At 42.3% G+C, this 14077-nt stretch overlaps 1 protein-coding gene across 4 annotated transcripts in view; it reads left to right on the top strand.

The window, feature by feature from the left end:
- The first annotated feature begins 4242 nt into the window (after nucleotides 1–4242).
- Nucleotides 4243–14077, top strand: part of slit2 (slit homolog 2 (Drosophila)) — a 95458-nt gene continuing 85623 nt past the window's right edge. For 2 of the 4 annotated variants that reach the window (XM_044346864.1, XM_044346865.1), the window contains exons 1-4: nucleotides 4243–4960; nucleotides 5057–5261; nucleotides 6233–6304; nucleotides 7697–7768. In XM_044346864.1, coding sequence (XP_044202799.1) covers nucleotides 5059–5261; nucleotides 6233–6304; nucleotides 7697–7768 — 347 coding nt within the window. In that variant the 5' untranslated portion in view covers nucleotides 4243–4960; nucleotides 5057–5058. The remainder of the gene's footprint in view (nucleotides 4961–5056; nucleotides 5262–6232; nucleotides 6305–7696; nucleotides 7769–14077) is intronic. The other 2 variants (XM_044346863.1, XM_044346862.1) reach the window with 1 other exon arrangement.

Here is a 14077-nt window from a genome sequence, read left to right as displayed (position 1 = left end):
AGATGATCATTTAAATCAATGATCATCATAAATGATCATTTAAAAATAGATAATTTTTGCTTTGTGTAAAGATTTCAGGATAGTTACCAGCTACTTTACTTATTTTGCATTTATTCAAGCAAAAAAGGTTTTAAAGTGTATCATAGTGCCATACCATGTCATATTATTATAATAGAATATTAAATGTAATGACCTTGTAACATACACAAATTATTCACTGTGTAACAGGCTTTTGATTTGCTGATGCAGCCCGTTTCACTTAATTCTCCACTTAGACATCCAGTAGATTATTTTCTAACTAGTGAGATGTCAAGGTTCGAAGCCATTTTAGGGTCAAATGTTCTGATCACTATTAGGCTATTGCTATCTGAACTGTAAGCTCAAAAAGCCAAAATGTGTATTTTTTCATTGACTTTACAGTAAAAGTCTACAGCCATGCTAGCAACTTTATGAGGTTGTACTTTTGTACAATGGTGCTTTGAGCTACATAACATTCTCGGAACAACAATGCTGTTGTTTTGCACATATAATGTTTACCATCTACATTATCTTAGTTTTGTATGCTAGTATGCTCACATTTGCTATTTAGCACTAAACACAAAGTACAGATGAGGCTGATGGAAATGTTAGTTTGAAGGTATTTGGTCATAGCAAAATACTGGACAAACTGCAATTTTGATCTGATGGTGGTGTTGAAAAGTCAGCAAAGTCATTAGGATGCATCCTCTGGGAACTTGGATATGTGTGTCAAATTTTGTGCCAATCCATGTATGAGCTAGCTGTTTAGAAATTTCACTGGATAAATGAACTCAATGACCTGATGGTGACTGTAGATGGAAAAGCCTGAGCAACATATCTGTACCAAATTTCAAGACAATCCATCCAATAGTTATTGAGGCATTTTAACAACAATATCATCCACATGGGGGCACTACAGGAAAAGTCAGGGGATCACAAAAATCAGTAGGATTCATCTTCTGGGCACCATGAATGTCTGTTCAAAATTTCATGACAGTTGATCAAACAGTTGAGATATTTCACTCTGGACCAACATGGTGGTCTGGCTCAATTGTGACCAATAGAGCCGTGTGCCACTGGCTTAGCTAAAAACAAATGACAGACAAAATTGCAAAACTGAGCAGTGACAGCCATCTTTAACAGATCGCTTACAGAAGTAAGCCTGAAAACCATTCACTTAGTCTGCACTGCCCATGGCAAGATTTAAAGTGTCTTGTAGCTTGGCCTGGGTTTAAGGTGTAATCGGAGGCAGTCACTCAGGTGTGTGTGTGTGTGTGTGGAGGGGTGGGAGGTGGGGGGGGCAGGTCAGGTTAGGCTGTGTCTAAACAGGCCGTGTGCCCTGGAGCCTTGTTGTATTGCAGGAGATAGGGGTCACTCTCTATCTCCTCTCTCTCCATCTCCTCCCCTGTGCTTCCTTTCTTCTTTTTCACTTCCCTCACTTCAGCTATGATTCACCACCATCAATGACCGGCATGTGCACCCCTCCTCCTCCTCCTCCTCCCCCTCTCTCTCCTCCACATTTCCGTTGTCTTTCCTCTGTCTCCTCCCTTTTGTTCAGTCATATTATAATTCTTATCCTTCCTTTCTCTGCCCTCAACTCCCTAAAAAAGAAAAACAAAGATTTCAGATTTGGGATATGGTAGTTCCTTCAAGTACATTCTCTGATTGTATGAGTCTGTGGGGTTGTGTGTTTGTGTGAGGGGTGGGGTGGGGAAAGAGGGGGAGACGGGGACCAGTATAAAACACACACACACACACACACACACAGAGTACACATCAGCATTTCAATCACACACAGCTGTTTGTAGTCTGTCTTGGGAGCCAGAGAGGGATTGGGAGAGAGAGGGGAGGAGAAGAAGAAGACAGTCCTCACCACAGATTTGTCATCTCCTTGAGATACTGTATGTACATCACTGATCCCTAATGAAGAACCACTATAATATTTATGTAATGTTTATATAATCTAACTATAAAATTCCAGTTAGGACTGGAATTTAGTACTGAGGTTATTTTAAGTCAGCTCATTTATAAAATACATTTCAAAACAACACAAAGTCCTGTTCAATTTTTGAAGACAAGGTTAAAATCAGATTTGTAAAAACAAGCAACACAGAAAAAGAACACAAAGTGTTACATTACAGGAAGTCATGCATGTACAAAAACCAAAACATTAAATTTTGGAGTCACTCCTAATATTAAGAGGCCGACTGTTTTCAACAGCAAGGGCACGACCTTCCTTTTATTTCAACCTCAGACACCTGCAGGACACCTGAGCCTTCAAACGGTCTGATGATATTGTGATATTGAAATTATTTCAGTAACATCCCTTTAAAATGTAAGTTTATAAGTTTAAAATGTAAGTTGTCTGTCCTGAGTGGCATCTGATGATGAGAGGTACTGAGTAACCACAGATGAATGGTAAATGGACTGCACTTACATAGCCCCTCTCTAGTCGTCTGACCACTCAAAGTACTTTACACTACAAGCCACATTCACCCATTCACACATACATTCATAAAGTGATGGCAGGGGCTGCCATGGAAGGTACCAACCTGCTCATCAGTAGGATCTATTCATTCACACACACACTGATGGTGCAACCATTGGGAGCAATTTGGGGTTCAGTATCCTGCCCAAAGACACTTCAACATGTGGACTGGAAGAGCTGGGAATCAAACCGCCTATCTTCTGATTAGTACCTCCTGAGCCACAGCCACCCCATTATTATTTGTAAATTGCACTAATTACCCATTAAACCAAAACTGAAGGCTTCTTGTCCAGCATGTTGTAAATTTGAGGAATTATGGCAAATCAAAGGCATAAATAAAGAAAAAAAATAGACAAACTGAACACAATTGACCTGTTTCTGGCTTGAAGTCACAATAACTGATTAGTACAGAGCATACTGTGTAATGTTTACTCAGTAGTAGCATATGCATTGGCAAATCTAAGTGGAAAATCTGTGTCCCAATCAATTAATAGGTTGCAACTGCTTTTTTGTATTGCGTTGTAGATTTGTTGACTTTCACCCAAAAGTTTTTGAAAATTTAATATGAATGCTGAAAAGACTTACACAATCTGTCTCATCAGTTTTTCATGTACCATAATCTCGATATATCAGTTTGTTTACCCTTAAAGGATAGGTTCACAATCTTTCAAGTCTTTCTTAAAACAATAGTCAGTTGTTCATATGAATACTGAAACAGCTTTGCTTGCTGTAATCATTCCTCCTGCTCATAATGGCTATTAAAACATCCTCTCCAGATGTGCTTATAATGTAAGTGATGAGGGACAAAATCCATGTTTTGAGCAAAAATGAATTTAAAAGTTTATCTGAAGATAATATGAAGCCTCAGCTGCCTGAGTTAGTCAAATAAAGTGGATATATTCCACAGTTTTAGCATAAAATTCCCTCTGTGTTTCCCCAGACAGTGTTTTCCTGTTCAGCTGCAGTGGAAGGATAACAAAAGGAGTGAGTTTGGCACTAAAAGGGCTGTAACTTTGAAAGAGATCTACTTGATTTGACTCATTTGGACGGCTGAAGCTTCATATTAGCCAGTATGAACATGAGGAATGATTATGGCAAGAAAAACATGAGTCAAAGTTCATTTGGGCACCTGACTGTTGTTTCATGAAAGATTCGAAAAATTATGAACCCGTCCTTTAATTCAAATTGAAAACTCTTCCTATTTATGATGATTAATGATAACTTGATTTGACTTTTAATATGCAGTGACTGGACAGCAGAGGGCTAATGCTATTATGATAATATCACAGCTGGATCCCAGTCACAGCCAGTATGAGTGCATCATGAGACAGGTGTCCTAGACTTGCTAAAAGAGCAACACTGTATCTTAGATACAGCACTTCATCCTTTGTTAAACCATGAAAATTCAAGAATCAGACGGGTCTTCCCCATTTTGTCCACATCTAGATTTCACCGAGAATCTCTGTCGCCTTCCTGAGGCCGGATAAACAAAGCATCAGGTGACCGGGACACTGCAGTGAGAATGAGAGTCCCCTTTTCCGAGGTCAAACTGTTGCTGCTGTTTCACTGACGGCCAGTTGGAAACCTGCTGCTACCTTGAGGGAAAACGCAGTGCGCGCGTGTGTGTTTGTGTGAGTGTGAACGAGACAGACAGACAGAAAGAGAGAGAGAGAGAGAGAGAGAGAGAGAGAGAGAGAGAGAGAGAGAGAGAGAGAGAGAGAGAGAGAGAGAGTTGCCTGGACAGACGCCGTAGCAGACGTGCCCGCTCCCGTCTCTCTCTCCCTTTCTCTCTCTCTCTCTCTATCACACACTCTCGGGAGCAGCGCTTTGACGCACCACGCAGAGTTGGATTATAGTATTGCGCGCTGGTCTTTCACGGGGATTTTTTTCCTCCCTCACATTGCCTACACCCTTGCCACTGACCGGCAATTGATATTTGATCTGATCGGAATCAATATCTTCCCACCACGGTGACCTCTGCTGAGCTTTTGGGAAAAAACAGAGCGCTGCCGCTGCTTCCTCGCCGGACGCGTGTTGTGAATTAATAACCAAGACAGCCTCACCTGGAGTGTGTGTGTGTGCACTAAAGTGTGTGTGAGAGTGTGTTTCTCTGGATCAGATCAAGCATCGAGGTGTTTCACTGGCTTGGCTCCGCACACGCACATATACACACATATAGACACAACACACAACCGGGGGGATTTGGGCACTGCATGCCGGGGACATGTGGAAGTTTGCGCCGCTGTAGCGCAGCCAGAGAGCCGGTCCACCGCCTCGTCGACCTCCCCTCTCCCTGCCCAGGGGCACCAAACACCCGTTTCACAATCCTTCACACATCGAAACCCCACTAAGAGGACCCAAATGTAAATTTAGGACGAGACATTTCAGAAACATACGTCTGAAAAAAGGAGGACAGCGAGAAGGAGGACGGCATCCCGTTGCGTGCAGAGTTTGGTGAGCTCTTTCAGGGATTTCGGGGCTTTTATTTCTTAACGCCCTTGTATTTTCTCAGTATTTTGTGGGTCTCATATTTGCCCCCACTTGCCGCAGTGATGGTGGGAGCTCTGAGCCCCGTTGGCCCTGGCCGCTCCCCGGCGTCTGCGCTGGGGCTGCTGGTGGCTGTTCTGGTCCTGTCCGGCGGAGCGGACGGCCAACCCTGCCCGGCCCAGTGCTCCTGCACCGGTACTACAGTGGACTGTCACGGCCAAGGGCTCCGCAGCGTGCCCAGGAACATACCTCGCAACACGGAGAGACTGTAAGTAACGGGGGGGAGGGGGGGCTTTCACCGCGCAGTTTGGATTTATACGCATATATCTTTGGATTCACTTCACAGAGAAAAAACACTAGAATATCGTTTAATATTAATATCAAAGTGACTTTACGTGTTAATGATGCTGATTAACAAGTGTGCATGGACCCTATCATACTTTGGTATTTTCAATAGTATATTTAATCTCTAATAATAAAGGTGTGATTCTCCTGAAGGGTTTTTAAGAGTTTAAGGAGACCTTGTTATACTTTCTAGTATTTGCTTTGCTAAATATCTCTATCAAACTATCTTGAAATTTTGATTAGCTTAATACTTTAATTGTTTCATTTGTATATTCAGTCCTTTTAAAAAATACATTCTTACTGTGTATTAGTGGATTTTTTATTGATTTGGGACCACAGCGTAATAGCGCAGAGTTTAACATGAGGACTAACATGTAAAAAAAAAAAAATGCACCTCACTTTTAACTGTAAATGCCAATAAATCCAACTGATGTGAATTTTAGTTCACGTTAATGCAAACAGTAGAGTGCGTATTGCTCGTGTTTAATGTGAAGACACGTTATTGCTGATCGCGGAGCTGAAGTTGGGGGCACTGCTGTGGTTGTGCTGGTGGTTTCGCACTGTTGCATTAGCACTGCCTCCGTAGACCACATCGGTTTGTCTGGGGACCAGCAAGTTAATCAAAAACGGATTTGGACAAGTGGGCTTTGAGTTAAACAGGCCGCTGTTTTATTAGGCAAAGACCCCTTGATGAAATTAAAATTTGCCCTGTAGCGCAGCAGCCACAGCTCCTCTCAATTTCTCAAATGACATTTTTTCTGCATTGGCCTCAAGTTTTTTTTTTGTTTTTTTAAAAGCCCTTCAGTCGAATTGCTCACCAGCTTTGTCCTTGTTTAAATGACATATCATATCTCATGTACTGATTTTTCTGTCTGTGCCAATTTCTCTGTTTAGGGATCTGAATGCAAACAACCTCACTAAAATCACCAAGGCGGATTTTGCAGGACTGAGGCATCTGCGAGTGTTGTAAGTGGCTTTATGTTTTATTTTCTCCTCTCCTTTGCAAAAAAGGACACATACACACACACATACACACACACACACAACAGGGATTTAACTGTTTCCAATCCTGTGCAGCATCAGGCTCATCAAGCCCCGGAGCTGCCGCATGCAGCACTGCGTCTAGTCGTGGGAAGCGGCGGTTTCATTGAGTCCGCATGTGTGTCTAAACAGAATAGCAGTGGCACCTGTTAATGCTGTCGTGTTAATCTGCCAGTGGAAGTGTCAGGAGGGGCTTATTTTAACCACCGGGCCCCGGGGCCCATGTGCTGGAGTGATTAACGCGCTGGCGAGGAAGTGATGGAGGGCAAAGAGGGAAAGAGATAGCGGTCATTAGGTGTAACCACGGAGGGGAGGAATGCTGCTGGAAGGAAGGGAGGGAGGGTGGGAGGAAAGGAAAGGAAAGGAAAGCTGAAAGAGTCAAGTAAGAACAGGTTTCTTACCTGGGATGAATCCAGGTTAAGAGTTCGCTTGCATCAACATGGCTGGGACAGGGATAGCCTGCACTTATTGTGTGTGTGCCTGTTATTCAGCTGCTAAAAGTGAATGGCAGGGAATACACATTGTTGGAATTCCTCTAGAGATTATGTCCTTAATTGTGTGCGTGCGTGTGTGTGCGTGCGTGTGTGTGTGCGCGCGTGTGTTTATGTGTGTGTGTGCTCCTTGTTTCCTGTGTGTTCACTGCTCACCTGTGTGCACCCACATACACCCTTAACCATTTTGCATTTCAAGATGTCAGCCAGTTACATGCATGCACTATCCTGTTTATTATGAGCTCACACAGTTTACAAAAAATATATGTGTGTGTGTGTGTGTGTGTGTGTGTGTGTGTGTGTGTGTGTTTGTGTGGTTGCTTGGCTTGGTCAGCACAGTGCTCCTGGTGCTGTAAGTGAATGAGTAGTCACAGATATATGGTTAGATAGAGAGTAAATTGGATGATAGATGAGTCGCTGTCCGACTGATAGGCCAGTTTTAAAGTCAATTCTGTGGCTCTATCGACCCATTGCTGATTCTCTCTCTCTCTATCTCTCTCTCTTTCTCTCTTGCTGTTTCAACAGTCCAACACTTTCCATCTCTTCTTTTTTTTCACACCCACTGCCACCTATCTTCTCCATCTCTCCCCCTCTCCTCTCCTCTCCAATGTCAATCTCTTTGCCTCTCTTGTGCCCTATCTCATTCTCCTTCACCTTCTCTTCCTCTTCTCTCTCTTATCCGTGCCCCCATCTGGCCATTGTTCTCCTCTTCCTCGGCCTCTCATGGTTTCATCGCACAAATCACTCTGTCAGCTCTTACTTTCTCTCCCTCTTCTCTCGTTTTTTTTTCTCGTTGTCTCACTCTCTCCCGGTGTTTCTCTTTCAGGCAGCTAATGGAGAACAAAATCACCACGATTGAGAGAGGAGCTTTCCAGGACCTGAAGGAGCTGGAGAGACTGTAAGTAACATGTTTTCTGTACAAATACATATTCCAAGATTGTTCTCCTTGAAAATGTATGCATGGCAAGCAGACACACATGTTCATTTTCACATGGGTGGAACAGAGGGTGACAAAACGGGGAAAAAAACAACATTAAGTGTCTTAGTAAGGTGTTGGGCTACATCAAGCTGCCAGAACAAACTCTACACTCCTTGGAATACATTCTCCAAGTCTCTGAACTCTACTGGAGGGATGGACACCATTCTTCCAAAAGATTTACCCTCAGTTGGTGTTTGGATGATGGTGGTGAACGGTGCTGTTGTAAGGCTCTTACACACTGTGCGGTAACAGCGATCTTGCAGGGTCATTGCATGTCACATCCTGTGAGATGGAACTAATAAAATCTTTGTCGCAATCTGAGTCAGACTGTACAATATCAGTTTTGAGGTCAGATTAAATGCCTGGTAAACCGTAGCAAAAACATAGAAAAGAAATACTAGCAGAGACACAATTTTCTTGCAATTTCTGTCTTCTTTCTTTCTACTTTATGCAGCATCGTCAAGTGTATGTCATGCATGTCAGACCATTTTGTGATTGGCTGGTGTGTAGACATTAGTTGTAACATTAGGCACATTTAGTAAATTTGGTCAATTTCTGACAGTACCAGAATTTTGACGCAGGCTGTCTTTGGTTGACAAATCTCTAAATCACCTGAGATGTGTTACAACACCTCCTCTGTTGCTCTGCCTGATGTTTCTTCCATTTTTTCCCTGTTGAAGGTTTTTTTTAGGGGAGTTTTATCCAAGGGTCTAAGGATAGAGGATGTTGTATTGCTCAACAGCTTGTAAAACCTCCTGAAGGAAATTTGTGATTTATGATATTAGGGTAATCCAAATAAAATTGATTTGACTTGACTTGACACAGTGAGATATCTACTGTTTTAAATTGAAGCCCAAAAATGGAACCGCATTTCTCTTTCATGACTGTCATCTTCTGTCTGGGATAGCTGAGCAGAATATGGGACCTAAACACATCTGTCTAGAATCTACAAGATGTTCAACTGGGTTGAGATCTGGTGACTGTGAAGGCCGTAACATACAATCCAAATCATTTTTACAACCCCCCATCTGGATGTCTTCATGATGATTGAACTCGGCCGTCATGAGGCGAGGCTGTCATTGTCTCAGTCCCAGAGGAAAGTTTTGAGATGGAGTCACATGGCAGTAAATGAGGAGCAGCCAAGGGTTGTTACGGCGCTACCCTGGAATCACTGGTATTCAGCATCCAAGCCTAAGGCAGTTATGGCATAATTAAGCCCTGCTAGTCTGTGAGACACAGAGAGAGCGAGAGGGACAGAGAGAAGGGGGATGTGGACCCCTGACTGGTGAAATGTCCATTGTGTCGACTGTCAACTTTGCTTGATGTGTGAGCTGTTCATATATGTGTGTGTTTGTGTGTTATGTGGCCTGACCGACAGGCAGTGACACACTGGAATGCAGCAGACTGTGACAGAGTCTGAGGAGGCTTAGAGGCAAGCTTTTAATTAAAGACACATAAAAATGCTCGCTGCTCACACACACATTTACAAAAACACAGACGTACTGTACCTGCGTACACACAGAGATGTCTACCTGTACACATACAGACGTACATAGAGCAAATCAAATGAAGGTGGTTAATCCTTTTGATAGTTGTTTTGGGTGAATTCCTCAGGAGTCGTCAGGATGAAATGGATGAAATATCATGATTCCCCAGCTGCTCTCATCTCGGTTGTGTTGTGCCTGGTTTTTCTCCGCTCTCTGCTGCATTATATCTGCTCTTTGTTGACAGAGAGGGAAACTCTGAGGACCACTGTAGGGAATCTGCTCATGTTTCTCATACAACCAACGCTGGGTTCTGTCCAGCTAAGCAGTTCTGGGAATTCCTGCCCAGAGCTGTAGACAAAGAGGGTAATATTTAACTTTGTATACGAATATGAATACCTTTATTGTCATTGTACATGTACAACGAGACTCAGTGTGCTGTATGGCCCAGGTTTAACCGTAGATATTGATAGTAATTGCCCTCTGTGCAAAGAAATTGTGCATGCTGGTAAGTCTCTTATGTATACATATGAACGTAACAGGCTTCAACACACACTTGCGCATAGAATATAAACTAATGAGTAAACAGCAATAGCAGATAACGTCTTACACATCTACTGTCAGACTACGCATGCTTGTTTCGCCGCCTCTTGTCTTATCTCTGGTTGCCACAAACACCTTTGACACAGCTAACTTTCTGACACAACATGGCTGTTTTCTGTTGTCCTCGTGAGGGTTTTCAACTGTAATTCTCTGGCGTGGCATGTTCACAAACACAAAGATGGAGTCAGTCATCAATGCCCCCCTGCAGCCGCTGGACAAAGGCACGTCTCCGGAGTCTGGAGTCTGGGGGCTCATTTCAAAGGCCTCCATCCTCTGGGGGGTTGGAGGGGGCCTGCTGGGCACCGCTGCCCAGAGGAGAGGGCCCTAAGCTGGGTTGATGGATCCGCAGTGACTGCCCCCCACAGGGGTGGAAAACGGTTCCCCTTCTCATCCCTTTTGCGACAGGCCCTGCAGGGCTGGGCAGGGCGGGGTCAGGTGTGGGGCAGTAGCTGGGGGGTATGGAGGAGGTGTGGAGGAGATAGGCATGTCACAACACACACGTGCACATACACAAACACATGCATGGGTATGGATACACTCATGCATGCGCATTCTCTTTCGCAAGGCTGCTCCGTCACTTGTGGTTTTATCTTGATTAATTCTTCCACCTCTTCTCATGTTTTTCCCCCACACCCACCCATCTCGTTCTCTCCCTCTCTATTGTCCTCTGCATATAGGAATGTCATACATTCTTCACTCTCTCCCCGTGGGTGAAGAATATGAAAGAGAGGAGTTCCTGATCCTCTTATCCTCGTCTTACATTTGACTGGTTTATAGCCCCTATCCAATTCAAAGTCTATGAGACTGAAAGAGATAACAGCCACAGACAAGCAGAAAGAAACAAAACATTAATTACAGGTATTGGGACAATGATTTCAGAGAACAGCAGTGAGATAAAACCTGAGATAATAAGCCTGTAATTGAGTGATCACATTGTCAAAGATCATTTTAACAGCGTTGAACAATTGGAAAACTGATTACAGGTAGTAAGAAATGTCTATCAACAGTGAAAGCAAGTGATCATGATATAATATGTGGCCCAACTGAATAGCGAAAGATAATTGTAACAGTGATCCCAGATAGCAGGATATGGATCTCAAAAGAAAAACCCTGCTAAATGATTAGTTCTAAAAGCCTGTGAGTGATAACATTGTTCTCACTGATCATTCCTGGGCAAAGTTTCAAATGTTTTTTTTTTCTTTTTTTATTGGGCAGCAGAGCTTGAAATTATCTGCACTGTGGAGACACACAAAAAGCCATTTTCACTTCAGCACTTCTGTCTAAAAAGTCACTCGAGATAGATTTTCTTGGGTTTCTGCCTGTCTGCGCTGCACTCTGCAGCAGACGGCATTTGTTATGTTTTTCGGTAAACATCAGTTTGCTCAAAGTAGAGGGGAAACGCTCTTCAACGCTGGTGAATTAGATTTTTTTCTCTGTGACAGCAAAGGAATTCACAGGTCAGGTGAGATGTCTGATATTGCTGTGTTGTAAGGCAGAGATGATATCCGTCATTGGTGTTTAAATAACAGATCAGATTAGAGCGTGTAAACCTTTGCTGGACGATAGATCTTGGTTCACTTCAGATGCACCAGCTGTGAACCAAATAGCATGGACTTCTCATCACTGTTAGACTAGACACACACACACACATATGCTTGTGCAGATACATACAGTACTGTAAGGCACACACACTTGTCAGTTTGAAGTGGTTTTGGAGTGAAGACATTTCACAGAAATGTCCATGGGGTGTGGGTTATAACTATGGTAACAGTATTGTGTGTGTGTGTGTGTGTGTGTGTGTGTGTGTTTGTGTGTGTGTGTCTGTGTGTGTGTGACACATTTTTAGAACAAAATGTGTATTATGGCAGCAGTGGCATCGGTGGTGTAATAATTGGTTTCTGAGGTGGTTTGTTATTTTCCTTCCCAGCCAGAAACTGCAACCTGTTGTACTACACAGCAACGAGGCTCGGAGCTGTTAGGACTGAGTGTGTGTGTTTCTGTGTATCCATCTGTGTTGTATCTGTCGACAAAAATGTGTGTGTGTGTGTGTGTGTGTGTGTGTATTTCCTGTGTGGTTTGTGGCCCTCTAGCACCTGTTTATGACTGCAGGGATTATCACCACACTGCAGTGTGGCATTAGCTAGTTGGAGTGACTCTCACACCTCAGACTACTGGCTACTCGGTCTTCATTCACCTTCAGCCAGACTTTTACTAATGAGACACGACTGTGGAAGTACTCTGAGGGTGTTTTTGTGCGCATGCACACACACACACACACACACGCACACACACACACACGCACACACACACATACACACACACACACACACACACACACACACACACACACTCAAGATTGTGAAAGGTACATTCCTTCAAGTCCAGAAAGAAACCACTGGATTCTTGGAACCAGAAGTATTCAGTATTTTTATGTGCATACAAATGAATTCTCTTACTGTGAAGATAATAGTTAGATGAACATTTGCATGGTTTGTAGGTACACCTGATAACCCAGGTTTATTAAGGTGTTGGATAGTTGAGTAAATGTCTGGTAGGATGTGAAGTAGCCTAAGGAGGGACAGTAGTGATGGTGATGCAGTCTTTTTACTGTGTTGACCCGAATATAAGATGACCCTGATAGAGATGGGAATTGTTAAGACTTGATACCAATGCCATTATCATTTCTGCTTATCAGTCTGATTCTTTATCAATTCCTGATCAATTTTCTGTGTGGAAAAAAGTAGGCCTACACAAGGTTTCAGTGTCAACACAACTGTATTATTATCACCACTGTTTATCAATGAGCTTGCATGCTGATGAATATATGAAACACAACTGGTAGATAAGATAAATGGTCCACAACCAAAAATTAACTGCATTAATTAATGAATTAATTTGAAAGCATTGTACAGTCTCCTGTCTGTATGAGAATAACAAAATGAGGGGAAGGCTTCGCTGTGTTATGAACATCATGTCTCCAGTAGTGGAGAGCAGCCTCTTTGCTGCACCATTAGCTCTGGGGTTTTTGGGTGAAACTGATCACTGAGTTATTTTCTTTTTATTTTCTATTCTCTTCCCTTTTTCTAACCTCAAAGTTGGTTTAAGTTGTTTAATGCTGCAGTGTGTGTTGGTCAGCCAGTCTTGTTTGTTACTGCAAATCGCTGCTCCATTCTGCTAACATTAGTCTCTGACTGATGGCGTAGAACGTTCACAATATACTTCACGTTTGTCTCGCAAAGGTAATTATTTACTCATTAAATCAAAAAATCCGAGCTACTGTTGCCTTTTTTGAAGATGAATTACAAGATAGCTGAAGACAACTCCATATCGATAAGAGGAACTGATGAGCTCAGAGGTGTACAGTTCCGATGGATTGCATAATTTTGAACTGGTTTGCAACTGGAACTGGTTCTCAATTCCTCATCCCCGGACCCTGATTATAAAATGACGAAAATTTTAGGGCTGAATTAATTTTAAAAGACACACCATAAACTGATTTGAATCCACTTGCTGACATAGCAACATTAAGGCTACAAAAAATCCATAATGCAACAATACTCTCTCCATTCAAAAAGTATCTCTGATTTTGTTAACAAATAATTGTCTAGTTCTCAAATATAAGACAACCCTTACTTTTTAAATGTAATTTCCAGAATAAAATATTGTCTTATATTCAAGCCAATTTTTAGGTTTATTAATCAATATTTCGGCATATTTTGCTCTCTTCAGGATTTGTGGTAACTAGAGCTGAAACAATTAGTCAATTGACAGAGAATTAACCTGCAGCAATTTTGATAATTGATACGTTTTTAAATGAAGCAAAAATGAAAGACATTCTCTGGTTTCAGCTTTTCAAATAGTAATCTAATTTAGTAGTGTTTTGAAGACTGATTGATTAATCAATAATGAATATAATCATTAGTTGTAGCCTTTGAGGATGGAGGATTTACTTCATGGACTTAAAGCTTCTTATCATGAGCTGTATCACATGAATGCTGTCTGGCTATCACCTACAGAAGTTAAAGGGGCAGTGTGTAGAATTTAGTGGCATCTAATGGAACAGACTTGGCAGAAATTGAATATAATATTCATAAGTATGTTTTAATAAGTGCATAATCCCATGAAAATAAGAATTGTTGTG

The sequence above is a fragment of the Thunnus albacares genome, chromosome 3 (assembly GCF_914725855.1).
Source record: "Thunnus albacares chromosome 3, fThuAlb1.1, whole genome shotgun sequence".
Classification (NCBI taxonomy): domain Eukaryota; kingdom Metazoa; phylum Chordata; class Actinopteri; order Scombriformes; family Scombridae; genus Thunnus; species Thunnus albacares.
This window is presented reverse-complemented; position numbering and strand designations above follow the sequence as displayed.